This window comes from Lontra canadensis, unplaced genomic scaffold (genome assembly GCF_010015895.1).
Source record: "Lontra canadensis isolate GAN:19392208 unplaced genomic scaffold, GSC_riverotter_1.0 scaffold36, whole genome shotgun sequence".
In the NCBI taxonomy this organism is placed as follows: Eukaryota; Metazoa; Chordata; class Mammalia; order Carnivora; family Mustelidae; genus Lontra; species Lontra canadensis.
Genome location: NW_022631030.1, coordinates 13703959 through 13717842, shown reverse-complemented (window position 1 = coordinate 13717842; position 13884 = coordinate 13703959). Strand labels below are relative to the sequence as shown.

Genomic DNA, 13884 nt, shown 5'->3' with positions numbered 1-13884 from the left:
ATTACTGTCATAATAGATGATAATGCTGAGTCTGACTAAGGCTGAGGCACTCCTCCTCAGTGAGCTGCTTAGAGGACAGTGCTCTTCAGTGGCAGCCATGCTTGACTCTTGGACTTTTCCATTTTCTGATGCCATCAGTTCGAGATGCTGCGGCCCGGCTGCCTAATGGGGAAGGTACCCGGGCAGAGATCTGTGAGCTGCTCAAGGACTCCCAGTTTCTTGCCCCAGATGTCACCAGCACCCAGGTAAGATGGAAAAGAGATCGTGTTTGTTTCAGAACGTATTTAAGAAAACTTACAAGAAAACATAAAATGTCATAGTTTTTTTTTTTAATTGAATGAAGAAAAGGAAAGGAAGAGGTCCTGAGAAAGGGGAACAGTGATGACCTAAGACCCTGTGGAACACATATTTCTCTCGCACTTTCCTTCAGCTTCTGTGGCTTCTTGGTTCCCGCTCCTTCGGGGAGCAGCTCAGTCTCTCAGGAATCTTGGGAGTGTTCCTAGGTGCTGCAGTGAGCCGTCGGCAGTATGGCCAGCAGGCCGGAGAGGGTCTGTTTGTCACCTGCAGCTTAACACCTGGCGATTTGCCTCTGGTGTCCGAGTCTGACGGGTCCCTTTCCCCTTTGCTCTGGTTCTCAGGTGAACACAGTGGTGAGTGGAGCGCTGGATCGGCTGCATTATGAGAAAGACCCGTGTGTGAAATACGACATCGGGCGAAAGCTGTGGATCTACCTGCATCGAGACCGGAGTGAGGAGGAGTTCGGTGCGTTGAGGCCCCGAGCAGACTAGGGGTGCTTCGGCTTCCCGCCCCAGGGCCATGACACTTCCCAGTGACATTCAGGCAGGACCTAGCCTGCTGGGGAGGCCACCAGCCAGGGCTTGGCTCTTAATGAAGCCGCCCTGCGTACTGTGCTGAGGCTTACCACTCTTGTTCGCAGAGCGGATTCACCAGGCACAAGCTGCTGCAGCGAAGGCGCGGAAAGCCCTTCAGCAAAAACCCAAGCCCCAGTCCAAGGTGGTAAGTGATCTCTGAGGACAGCTGCCTTGAACCGCAGCGCCGTGCCATCCTTGGGTGACTTTGGTTAAACTGCACCTGCATTTCTCTTCTGCCTGTAGAAATCCGGTAGCAAGGAGAGTTCACTGAAGGTCCTCAGCAGTGGTCCCTCCGAGCAGAGCCAGATGAGCCTCAGTGACTCCAGCATGCCACCCACCCCGGTCACACCTGTGACCCCCACCACTCCAGCTCTGCCTGCCACTCCGATCTCCCCTCCACCTGTGTCAGCAGTGAACAAAAGTGGCCCTGCTACTGTCTCAGAACCAGCTAAATCTAGCTCAGGGTAAGGTCCTCCATTTTTTCCTCCTGCTTTCTCCCTCTAAAGGCCTTTCGGATGCGTGGCTTCAAGTGTTTGGTTTTTGTCAGGTTCCCCTCCACTCCCCTCATTTCCCCATCTCCTTGCAGTGTTCTTCTGGTGTCTTCACCAACAATGCCACAGCTAGGAACAATGCTTTCCCCGGCTTCCAGCCAGACTCCACCAAGTTCTCAGGCCCCCGCCCGTGTCGTGAGCCACTCTGGCTCGGCTGGACTGCCCCAGGTACGGGTGGTGGCCCAGCCGGGCCTTCCCACTGTGCCTCAGCAGTCCACGGGGCAGACACAGACGCTGCCCCAGATGCCGGCGGGACCACAGATTCGCGCTCCAGCCAGCGCTCCACAGACCAAAGTCATGCCCCAGGTAAACAGGGACAGCAATCCTGGACCCCACCATGGTCTCATGAGTCCAGTGGGCAGGCTGGGGAGGAACCAAGGAGCCTGACGCAGCAGCTCATTTAATGTTCACAGCCGAGTAAGCATGACTGATAAGTTGTGTTTTACATGGTGGGAATCAGAACTTCCGAGAAGTTTAGTGATTTACCCAGGATTGTAATGTCAGGACACTCGTGGAGGTGGGATGTGTTTCTAAATCTCAGGTTCCTAACGTTGTGCCTTTCATCTTAGTCATGCCATTAACTAGTTGGGTAAGTTTAGAGAAGAGTCTTACCTCCTGCCTCAGTTTCCTTTACCCTAAAAGGGGTATAATATTTGTTCTCATTGTGTAGGAATAAAATGGGAGGTTCAGCCTGAAAGCTTTCTGAAAATTAAGACGCTCCACACAGATACAAGAACTTTACAGTGTCTGCTTATGAGTGTAGCGAGCCTTAAGCAGTGGTAGAGTACATGTGTTCTTAGAGGGACACTTCTGGCTGGGGGCATGCTGGAGGCAGCTTGGTGGGCTGGGCTGCATTTCGGTTTCTAATCAAGCTCTTGGTCTCACACTTGAACTAGACAGTTATGGCCACTGTTCCAGTCAAAGCGCAGACTGCGGCAGCCACTGTGCAGCGTCCTGGCCCCGGGCAGACAGGGCTCACTATGACCAGTCTCCCTGCCACAGCCAACCCCGCAAGCAAGCCAGCCACGAGTTCTCCCGGAAGCTCCGCTCCAAGTGCTTCCACGGCTGCTGTCATTCAGAATGTCACAGGACAGAACATCATCAAGCAGGTTGGTGGAAATCTCTGGGTGGATTCGATGCCTTTGTCCTAAATCAGGACTGTTGGAGATTTTAATGATTTGTAATCTTTGATCTTTAGCTCATGGGTATTTCAAGGGTAAGTTCCCTGGTGTAGTCTTTTAGATGCCAAAGATTTCTTCTATTTCTTTTCCGTATAAATTAGCAGTTAGTTTCTGGATTCAGAGTAGATGTTCCATGAATTTATTTAATGACAATCTTGTGGTATAACATATACTTTGTTGGTGTTTTTGCTTATCTCTGATAACAGTAGGATACATTTGTACTTTCCTGCTTGTGAATATGCAAGGATGATCATTGAATTTTTGAACAATTGGTAAATAGTGGGGCACTTGGCTGACTCAGTCGGTGGAGCATGTGACTCTTGATCTCAGGGTTGTGAGTTATGGGTGCAGAGATTATTTAAAAATAAAATATTTTTTTAAAAAATCACAAAAAAACCCACAAAGAATTATTAGGCACAGTAGCAGTGATGTGCTTTTCATGTGCCTGCACTGTGCTTTTATAAGGACTGTGTAATTTAATCCTCATAATGCCATGGGATAGATGCTTTTATTATCCTTCTTTTATACATGAAGAAATGGAGTCATCTAATGGTAAAATAATGTCATTGTTTTCATTGAACAAATATTTATTGAGTGCTTTTTTTGTGCCAGGCACCGTCCAGAGTATTGGGGATGTAGTGGTGTATTCCAAGAGACCGAATCCCTGCCTTATTGGAGCTTATCTTCTCATAGAGCTGGGGGACAGAGCTGCTTCCGGGACAGGTGTAGTAGCTAAGGAGAGCAGTAAACGGAGAGGGGTAGAGAGTGACAGTGGGCCATTTTAGCTAAGGCCATTTACTCCGATGAAGTAAATGAAAGTGCAGGGAATCCGTTGTTTTCACGTCATACGCTTGAGGAGCAACGGGAAAGCCATTGTGTGTGAAACTTAGCAAGCAGGTGTGAAAGTGTTCGAAGGGGGTTGCTTGGGAAGTTGGCTGTGGTTAAATCACATCACACTTTGATTTTAATTTTAACGTGGGGAGCCACTGAAAGATCGTGGGCCAGAATAAGTTGATTGGTTTATGTTTAAAAAGCTCTCTGGCTGCTGCGTAGGATGGACTTCAGGAGACAGGAATGGAAGCAGGGAGACTGGGAGGTAGTCAAGGCAGTCCAGGAAGATGGTGCTGGCTTGTGTGCATCATCGTTGGAGGTCGGAGAGGTGCTGGGATTCTGGATATACGGTTGGTGGTCGAGCTTGTGTGATTCTCCGGTGGGCAAATTAGGGGGGTCTGTTGAAAGAAGGGATTTGAGTGTGTTCCACAGCTTCGGGCTTGAGTGATTAGGTAGATCTCTCATTAGGTAGATGATTAGGTATCATCTCCCGAGCTTGCAAACACTGAGGGGCAGATACTGGAATTCAGACCTAGAGAACAGTGTGTTTATGAAGTCAGCACCTGTATTGGCTGTGAAAGTGTGAGAGACGTGAGGCTGCAGGCGGATCACTCTCTGCTTGCTTGACTGGCCACCAGTGGATTGGTGGCTGTTTGGGAATGGGTTCAAGAGAGAATGTAAGGTGAGGAAATAGAGACAAGGAGTATTGGCAGTTTTTCAGCAATTCTGTTTTTGAAGAGAGCAGAGAAGTGGGGCTGGGAGCGGGGGTGGCATGTAGAGTAAATGAAGGTCTGTTGCTTTTTAGTAAATGAAGGTCTTTGCATACTGATGGCAGTCATCCAGTAGAGGGGGAAATGCAACGTAGAGAAGGTCCTTGAGGCTAGAAGAGTTCATGTGTTACACATGGGACAGTGACCTTAGATAGGAGTTGGTGTAGGAATCCAGGAAGTCTGGCTCCAAAGCCCATGCTGTGGACCACTGGTGCCATTGTCTGCTCTTGAAATTAAAGGTCATCATAACTGTAAATAAAAGACATTTTTGAAACAGTTGGGGAAATGCAAATATATATTATTAGGTACTATTTATAGATGATTATTAGGTTTTAGTAGTTGGGTGTGTTGGGGTGGAGGCTGTGGCCTAATATGTGATCTGTCTTGGAAAATGTTCTGTGTGCACTTAAGAACGTGTATTCTGCTCTTTTGGGATGGAATGTTCCATATATGTCTGTTAAACCCATCTGGTCTAATGTGTAGGTGATTTTTTTTTACTTTAAAAAAAAGTCCTTTTCTAGGTTAGAAGTGAGTACAGAAGTATTGATCAATAAAATGATATAGTGGTTTACTTTAAAATATTCCAACTCCTCTGTCACCCCCTCAAAAAAGGAAAAGTGGGGCAGATGAAACAAAATTGGCAAAGTGATCACTTTGAAGCTGGGTGCATGGATTTGTTATACACCGTTCTCCACTTTTGTAAACGTTCACCAGTTTTCAAAACAAAAAGTTAGAAAAATATCTGAAGCACACATCCCCAGGAAATGGAGGTTTGTCTCATTACACAAGCTTCTTAGCACCGTGGATCCCCTTGTCAGTGCTCTTTTTTCCCTATCCAGGTGGCCATCACTGGGCAGCTCGGTGTGAAGCCCCAGACGGGCAACAGCATTCCACTCACAGCCACTAACTTCCGTATCCAGGGTAAGGATGTCCTGCGTCTGCCACCCTCTTCCATCACCACAGATGCCAAAGGCCAGACGGTTCTGCGAATCACTCCGGACATGATGGCCACATTGGCCAAGTCCCAGGTCACGACAGTCAAATTGACCCAGGACCTCTTTGGGACAGGAAGCGGCACTGCGGGCAAAGGCATTTCTGCTACCTTACACGTCACTTCCAATCCGGTCCATGCCACGGAGAGCCCTGCCAAGGCCAGTTCAGCCAGTGCCCCTTCGTCCACTCCAACAGGTACCACCGTGGTTAAAGTGACTCCTGACCTCAAGCCAACAGAAGCCTCAAGTTCAGCTTTCCGCTTGATGCCAGCACTTGGTGTGAGTGTGGCAGACCAGAAGGCGAAAAACACGGTGGCTTCTTCAGAAGCAAAACCGGCTGCCACGATCCGCATCGTGCAGGGCCTGGGAGTGATGCCCCCCAAAGCAGGCCAGACCATCACAGTTGCGACCCATGCCAAGCAAGGGTCCTCAGTGGCCAGTGGGTCTGGAACTGTCCATACTTCAGCGGTGTCCTTGCCCAGTATGAATGCTGCTGTGTCCAAGACTGTGGCCGTGGCTTCTGGGGCTGCCAGCACGCCCATCAGCATCGGGACGGGAGCCTCTGCAGTGCGGCAGGTCCCTGTCAGCACCACGGTGGTTTCCACGTCCCAGGCTGTGAGTAACACGGGGAAGAGTAGCCCTTTTGCTTAGGGAGCTTCTCTTTTTAGGAACGGAGAGTACACCCTCTCTGTATTGCTTCATTTGACCCAAACAGGCTTACCTCCTAGTAGGCTTTTTTAAGCCTACTAGCTAGCCTACTAGCCTACTAGCTTTTTTTCTAAACAAATTTATGAAGTAGTATATGTGTTCGTTCTCATAAAGGATTAAAACAGTACAAAAGTACTTAGAGTAAAAGATAAAATTTTTTCAATCACCCTCTACTTCACTCTTCATGAGGGCTCATTACTACTGGTATTTTGGCATTTATCCTTCGTGTCCTTTTCCTGAGCGTTTTCATGCAGTATGTACACATAGTTTGAAAAGAAATCCCTGTGAGAGACCTTAAATCTGTATACCGTTCTGTGCTTTGCCTTACTTATTTAAAAATATATCTTGGGGATTATTCTAGATCCCCTGTGGATATTGATAGCATTCTTTTTACTGATACATGGTAATCCTGTATTAGTGCATATTCGTATTTTACTTTTCTAAGAAGGGGTGTGCTTGAACCTCTGTTCTGTTGAAGACCAGTGCTGTGGTGAATGCAGAAAAGCATCTGCGGAGTGGAGGATGCTAGAAGGGGGCAGGGATACACACGGAAAGCTTTGTTAACACCAGTCACGCAACCAAAAACCTCACACCACCTTACACTCCCCTTGGCAGCTCTCCTAACCAATGCTGGGTATCCTGGGATTTGTTTTAACTTTCTGTCACTGGTGAAGAGAGTTCTTCTGTTTCATTTCTCTGATCTTTAGAGGAGCTGGGCATCCATTTTGCCATGTGCTGTCCAGGGGTAAATAAATCTTTGCCAGTTTTCTTCTGGGGTGTTTGGCTTTTTCCCGTTGTTTGAGGTGGCTCTTTATTTCTTCTGGATGTTATTCTTGATGTGTGTAGAAAATACTTGGTTCCAGCCTGTCATTTTTTAACCTTGCGCACAGAGCCTTTGCTCTACAGGTATTTTATCAGTTTAGATCAACATTTTTTTTTATGGTTCCTGGGTTTTGCGTCTTGTGCTTTTCTTACTCCAGGGAATAAAGATATTAGCCTTCATTTTAATAAAATATTTTCAGGGTTTTAGAAAAAGTGTAGTTGATAATGCATTTGAAATATGTTCAGTGAATGGCATGTCGTAGAGATGTCATTTTATATTTCTTACTTTATTCCAACATCACTGACCAATTTATCCCTTACTCACTAACTTGAAATACTACACTTATCATAAAGCCAATTCCCATGTCAACATAGGTGTGTTTCTGGGTGCGTGTTTTTATTCTTTAGCCTGTGGATAGGGAGCATTCTTCTGTAGAGTGGGGTGCATATGCACAGTATTAAACACAGTTTTACTTTTCTAAGCAACATACATAGTAAATCCTCAGGAATTTGGATAAAAGCCAGAGTGGTGGAGGAAGGAGGACATTAGTAAAACCAGCCGGCCAAAAAACCCTGAAATATAGTGTGGCTTAAAAGAAAATATTTATTTAGGTTCTCATATCACAAAAGTTAAGGAAGCAAGAAGACAGTGTGTACTTGATCCACTTCTGTTTCTTTGAATCCTTCTCCTAACACAGAAACGTAGTAAGCCTGTGGCATCTACTCCGTCACAGCCCAAGAGCCTGTGAGAGGCACGAAGCATAAAGCAGTGATTTTTTTCCCGGTCTAGTCAGCGAGTTAGGCTGTTCACAAAGGGACGATTCCAGCTGGTGTTATGGTGGTCTGAAAGGTTGAAAGCAGCTTAGGCATTCTTTTTTTTTTCCTTTTAAGATTTTTATTTATTTATTTATTTATTTATTTGACAGAAATCACAAGTAGGCAGAGAGGCAGGCAGAGAGAGAGGGGGGCAAGCAGCTCTCCGCTGCGCAGAGAGCCCGATGCGGGACTCGATCTTAGGACCCTGGGATCATGACCTGAGCCGAAGGCAGAGGCTTTAACCCACTGAGCCACCCAGGCGCCCCAGCTGAGGCATTCTTAAGAAAATGAAACCATAAATAAATCCACCTGGAGGTACCATCTCAAGTTATTCTCTTGTCTGTTGACATCGTTGAGCTTTCTGATGGGCTACAACTTGTGCATCAGCTGGAGATTGGTATGGGGACCTGTGACACAGTTTTGTACCTGAGTGTCTGGCTTCTTGAGAAATAGCTTGCCCTTGGGAAGTGTTGATGCCTTTTCTGAGTATCCTAATGACCACCCCACTTGAACCTTTTTTTTTTTTTTTTTTTTAAGATTTTATTTATTTATCAGACAGCACAAGCACAGGGAGCAGCAGGCAGAGCAGGCAGAGGGAGAAGCAGGCTCCCTACCAAGCAGGGAGCCTGATGCAGGACTCGATCCCAGCACCCTGGGATCATGACCCGAGCATGACTGAGCCACTCAGGCGTCCCTTGAATCATTTTTTTTTTTTTTAAGGATTTTATTTATTTATTTGACAGACAGAGATCACAAGTAGGCAGTGAGGGAAGCAGGTTCCCCGATGAGCAGAGAGCCTGATGCAGGGCTCAATCCTGGGACTCTGGGATCATGATTTGAGCCAAAGGCAGAGGCTCTAACCCACTGAGCCACCCAGGCGCCCCTTGAATCATTTTTAAAAATCAGATTTACACAAGATTTTACTGTGTTTAAATTTTATTACCAGCCAAGGGCTAAGCAGGCAGCCTGAACATCGGTGATAAAGTGAGCTAATCTTCGCCATCCTGAAATGCAAACACTCTAGGCTTGTTCACCTTCTACTTTGTTCCTTTTCGGCCTTTATTGGCTTTGGGGTTGGACTTTTCACTTGGTTGAGTTTATTATTAATGTCCCTTAACTAACCTCTCTTATCTCTGGGAGAGAGGGAAAGCACCTGGAAAATGTGACTTGTTCCCAATCTAGCATGCAGAGCTGTGTGCACCGCGCCAGTGAGACCCGCTCCAGGGAAGCAGGACTGGGCACTTTAGTAACTGCGGCGTGCCTCTGTCCTTCGTCACACTTCCTGCCCATAGTAGTTGTGTGCCAAGTATCGGGAGGTACATGGATGATTGAGAGCCTACCCTCTACGGAGCTCAGACTCCTACTGTGCTTAAGTGAACACGATGCTTCCCTTTGCAGTTTCGTACACGTGTTTATGCTGATGGCAGTGGTTATCTGTGTTTGTTGCTGCTTTAGGGTGCATGAAGGAGGATGGTTAACGTCAGAAGAGACCTAAATAGAATAAATGAACACTACTACAGCCTGTCGGCAATTATAGGAGAGCAGCTTGGGCCCACCCCTCAGAAATACTGGGCCCCTGCAGAGTATAGGAAATGAGAGCATCGGGGTGCTTGCTCCTAGTTGGTGGCCCAGTAGGTGACACTTGGTGGTTTTTCTTCCCTCCTATGCCGTGAGCCTTATTTCTTTTTTTCTTTAGGGGAAGCTGCCCACGAGGATCACGGTTCCACTGTCTGTTATTAGCCAGCCTATGAAGGGCAAAAGTGTGGTCACGGCCCCCATCATCAAAGGCAACCTTGGAGCCAAGTAAGTGCTGGCGTGAAGGGCAGGGCTTCCACATGGCTCCCTGCCACACAGGGGAAGGGCAGCTTGTGTTTCTGGGGCTTTTGGATATTTCTGCTTTGTTTTGCTCATTAACATATTTATTGAGTACCTAGTATTGTTTAAAAACATGCTGGGGACACAGAGCCATGATTAAAACAGACAAAAGGCCATGCTGTTTTCAAGCTTACATTGTAGAGGGAGGAGTGAAATAATGGGAGTAAAATACCATGTAGCATGGTGAGATGTACTATGGAGAAAAAAGGAGGGGGATGGGAAGTGCTGGGATGGGTTGGGCTGGTACTGTGGCTCAGATGGCAGTTCGCAGTGTGGGTGTTAGGGAAGGCATCATTTTGACACTGAGCCCTGTGTTAGGGTAGTTCAGAGGAGGAGGACTTACCTGGGGGCTTTGTGTGGTCCTGACCTAAACAGGGATAAGGGGCATGATGAAATCAGATAGTCTTAAGACAGCTCTCTTGGGGAAGAGTTTCTTTTCTGGAATGCACATTTCCCTGGAGTCCTGTCCATTATTTCTGCTGATCTGGGTACAGTGTCAGAGCTGTTGTATTCAGAGCGCTGAGGGCCTTGGGGCTTTATGGGAAGCCTAGAAGCTAGGAGAAAGGTGGTCTCACCAGCTGGTTTCCATTTCAGTCCAGAATGCAGGAATTTTCACATGACTGCAGATATCCCTGTTATCCTTAAGCATGCAGCCTGCTTCTGGGCCAGAGGTGACACCTTGCCTATCAATGACGCCTCACCCCTGCTTTCCCTCCACAGCCTCAGTGGGTTGGGCCGCAATATCATCCTCACCACCATGCCAGCGGGTACTAAGCTCATTGCTGGCAATAAGCCTGTGAGTTTCCTCACTGCCCAGCAGTTGCAGCAGCTTCAGCAACAAGGTCAGGCCACACAGGTAAGGGCCAAGGCGAGCTGTTGGCCATACCAGGCTTCTCTCCCTGTCACGGTTTCTTTGCAGCTGAGGGGCTCATCTGTGACCTCCTAACCGGACCTTCTGTCTTTGTACACAGGTACGCATCCAGACTGTCCCCGCATCCCATCTTCAACAGGGAACAGCTTCTGGTTCCTCCAAAGCAGTCTCCACTGTCGTCGTGACCACAGCTCCATCTCCTAAACAGGCACCTGAACAGCAGTGATTCAGGGAGAGAGAGATGGCATCCGTGCACGCACTCATGCACGCCCGCCCGGTCTGCCCTCCTGGCCGAGACGAGCAGGGAGGTGGCGGCGTTCTCAGCTTGCCTGGTTGGGGAAGGCCGGCAGTGGCATGACGGCATCCGTGGCCTGGAATCTGCCGCCATACTCCATGGTGGAGCACACCGGAAAAGTCCCCGCCAGACTTCCTGGGGCCGTGCGGTTGCGATCGGGAGAAGCTCCTCTGTCAGGGTTGCGTGAGGTCATTGTTGTGCCACACGAGCCCCAGTTCTCTTCCTAAGAGCCAGACACCAGGGGCAGGTTCATAGCCACAGAGTGTGCAGACGGGCAGGAAGCCATGTTCTCTGTGGGGATTGGATTTTCTAGCTTCTGCTCTTCTCTGTGACTAGTGGTCTAGATAGGAGTTTTGTGTCCAGAAATTTTTATGTAACTTATTTTTTTAAAGAACCTATTGTACATGTTTATCCAATAGAAACTTGGGCTTTAGCCCTCTTCCCCCGCCCCTCAAACTGAGGACTTACTCTTGACCATAATGAGAGAATAGCAGGATTCTTAGTAAGTTGGTGGCTGACGTGATCACTGCATAGTAGTGGGGAGGCTTTAAGGTGGTCAGGAACCCTAGGGAGTGAGAGAGTGCGGGTTCCCCAAAATGGTATGAATTTGGCACCATCTCATAAAGATGAGGCATCAGGATCTTGATTGTGGTCCTTACCTTCACCTGCTGACTTGGTCCTCCTTGTCAAGCCTGTTCAAACCAAAGTCCAGAGTCAGTGGACAGAGTAGGCAAGTGCCAGCAGAAATGCTGCTGTCGCAGCTCAGACGTTATTACAGTTCAGAGATGATAGGTTTGCTTTGCTCCAGAGCAAGAGTCTGCAAACCACAGCCTCGGGGCTGGCTACCTGTTTTTGTAAATAAAGTCTTATTGGAACACAGCCTGTGGCCATTTGTCTCTGTATTACTCATGGCTGCTTTCAGTGAGAGGCAGACCTGAGTCATTGCCATAGAGTCTGTGTGGCTCTTAGGCCTAAAATACATCTGTAGGCCCTTTAGGTAAAACTTTGCTGACTTCTGCTCCAGAGTAGAGACAGCAAGAAGAGAGTGGTGTGCGCACCCTGCAGCTCGGTCTTAGGTCAGCTGGGATTTACCAGTCTTTTCATCCTGGCTGTGTCACCAAGCTCTAGGCAGAGCTCCGAACAATACTGGAAACTGTCAGATGTAATTAAAGCCCTGGTTGTTAACAGCATAGGCCTCTTTTGTGTGGGAGCAGGGGTTGGATGGTGGAGCTTTCCTGCAGGGTCAGAGCTTCCTTGTCTCTCTTGAGAGTGTCCCGATTATTAAAAACGTGTCTTTAATCTGTGGAAATTCAGTGATGATCTTTTATGTGGTCTGGGGAGGAAGTGAAGTTAAGGGGCAGAAAATTTCAGTGGCCTAGTTCAGAGGGGGTTGCTCGGTGGTGCTGAGTGATGAGATAGGCTGCAGAGGTCAGAGCGGCTGGTGGCTTTCTAGACCTCAGATTTGATTATTGAAGCAGTTCTATAAAATAGACATTCTTATCCCTCTTCTGACTTCTCATCCCTGTGACAAATGGCGAGTCTGAGTTGAGGTTAAAGAGAAGCAAGATGTAAATCCAGTCTTCTGATTCTAAGTCAAGTATCCTTTTTGCTGCCTTCCCCAGGGGAGGGTGGCTGTGATGGGTCCTGCTGAGAAGTGGGGACAAGTTGGAGTAAGGGTGGTAAGCCCCAGTTACAGAGCGCGGACATGAATTGGCTGAAGTGATCGGGGGCTGGCACAGAAGTCAGACTAGGAAGGGGGAAAGGTAGGGACTGCCATGAAGAAGAAAAATGGCCTTTTAGCTGAGTGGAGGAGAGGGCATCTGTTTTTTCCAGTCCTTTGATATTTGCATGTCATTGTTTCCTAAGAAGAGCCCACCTGACAGTTTCTAAATGAGAAAATGGTAGACATCTGAGGGACCCTGTCTCAGGTCTTTATTGCTGGTTAAAATACACCCTTCCTGAAGTTACTTAGCAAGAGATTGCAGGAAAGTAGTTGGGACGTTCAGCCGCAGCCCTGCCTCCCTCTTTTGTTTACTAAAGTCACCTGGCCGTGTCTGTCTCCTTAGTGCCTGGAGACCTCCACCTGCGTGCTCAGAGAACAGGGACGTTTCAGGATGCTAGGATAGGCCTGGGTCCCTGGTGAGTACGATTCGGTATGGCCTGGCCAGTCGGTGGAGTGCTGAGGAATGGCAGCCCCTGCTGGAGTTGTTCAAGGGATGTGAGCAGCATTTGCATCAAACATGGTTCCTTGGATACAGACCTCAAGGGTCTTGTAGAGATGTGGGAGCTATGGTGGATACTTTGGGGGAACATGTCCAGAAGAACTTATGGGAACAATTGAGCCTGTGTACCAAGGTTCAGAGGTTGGTACAGTTATTCAGACTGTGTGCCTAAGACTGACTTTGGTGACTAGCACGGTGATGGGTTTGTATTTTGATACCACTTCTAAGATTTTTCTCCAGGGTAGATGAGTTCCATGAAGGTGCCGTGAAAGGGGCGTCACAGTAATCAGTGTTTTCTCTCTGATCTTCACACCTCAGCCCCTCACTCTGGAGAAAATACATTTCCTTACAGTGTGCTGCACTGTCCTCGCCCCTTCCATCCGCAGTGGAGATCTTTACATGCAACTAACACTGTAAGTAGGTTCCTTACCCCCATGCCAGTCTCTAAGGAAAGAATGTGTTTTATGTTAATTGCGCATAATGGGTCCTCCAGTACTAACTGAATGGATGTTTGGGTTCCTACTTAGCAGGCAAATGGAAGTGGATCCTGAAAGGCGACCCACAGGTTCTCTTCTCATAATTAAATCCCAGTTTCAGGTAGCTAATTTTTAACCCCTTAGTTGTGAACTCAGTACTGAAGTGCTGGCTAACTGTGGGAGGTCAGCTCTCACGTAAGTGCATTTCTGCCAAAGAACACACAGTGCTTCATGTTGAAGATCTCTGCTGTATTTGTATGAAGTAGTGGTCGTGGGGAGGGGGTCCTCTATCGAGAAGTAAGCTGGCTTTGTAGTCCTAAAGGCTGGCTTTGCGACTTTGTAGCTCTGTGACCTTCGGCTCATCAGCTTCTCTGCAGAACCCAGTGTGCTTCCATTACACGTGGTTGTGCAAGTCACATGGGAGACAGTGCCTTTCAGAATGAGGGGAGTGCTGTACACACAAATGGTACTGTTGGTCTGGAAGACCTTTCCAGCTTGTCCTAGCCCACTTCTGTCAGTTTGTAGAACTTAACTCTGTGTTCCTTCATGATTTCGTGACCTTTGTGCTTCTTGTTCTCTATGCCTGGAATGTGCTTTTTCTA

General features: G+C 47.8%; 1 protein-coding gene across 3 annotated transcripts in view; it reads left to right on the top strand.

The window, feature by feature from the left end:
• NFRKB (nuclear factor related to kappaB binding protein) overlaps positions 1 to 10584 on the top strand; it is a 38862-nt gene extending 28278 nt beyond the window's left edge. For all 3 annotated transcript variants that reach the window (XM_032868921.1, XM_032868922.1, XM_032868923.1), the window contains 10 exons: positions 139 to 245; positions 639 to 762; positions 938 to 1017; positions 1116 to 1336; positions 1459 to 1729; positions 2320 to 2532; positions 5045 to 5812; positions 9240 to 9346; positions 10139 to 10274; positions 10390 to 10584. In XM_032868921.1, coding sequence (XP_032724812.1) covers positions 139 to 245; positions 639 to 762; positions 938 to 1017; positions 1116 to 1336; positions 1459 to 1729; positions 2320 to 2532; positions 5045 to 5812; positions 9240 to 9346; positions 10139 to 10274; positions 10390 to 10515 — 2153 coding nt within the window. In that variant the 3' untranslated portion in view covers positions 10516 to 10584. The remainder of the gene's footprint in view (positions 1 to 138; positions 246 to 638; positions 763 to 937; positions 1018 to 1115; positions 1337 to 1458; positions 1730 to 2319; positions 2533 to 5044; positions 5813 to 9239; positions 9347 to 10138; positions 10275 to 10389) is intronic.
• The last annotated feature ends 3300 nt before the right edge of the window (positions 10585 to 13884 follow it).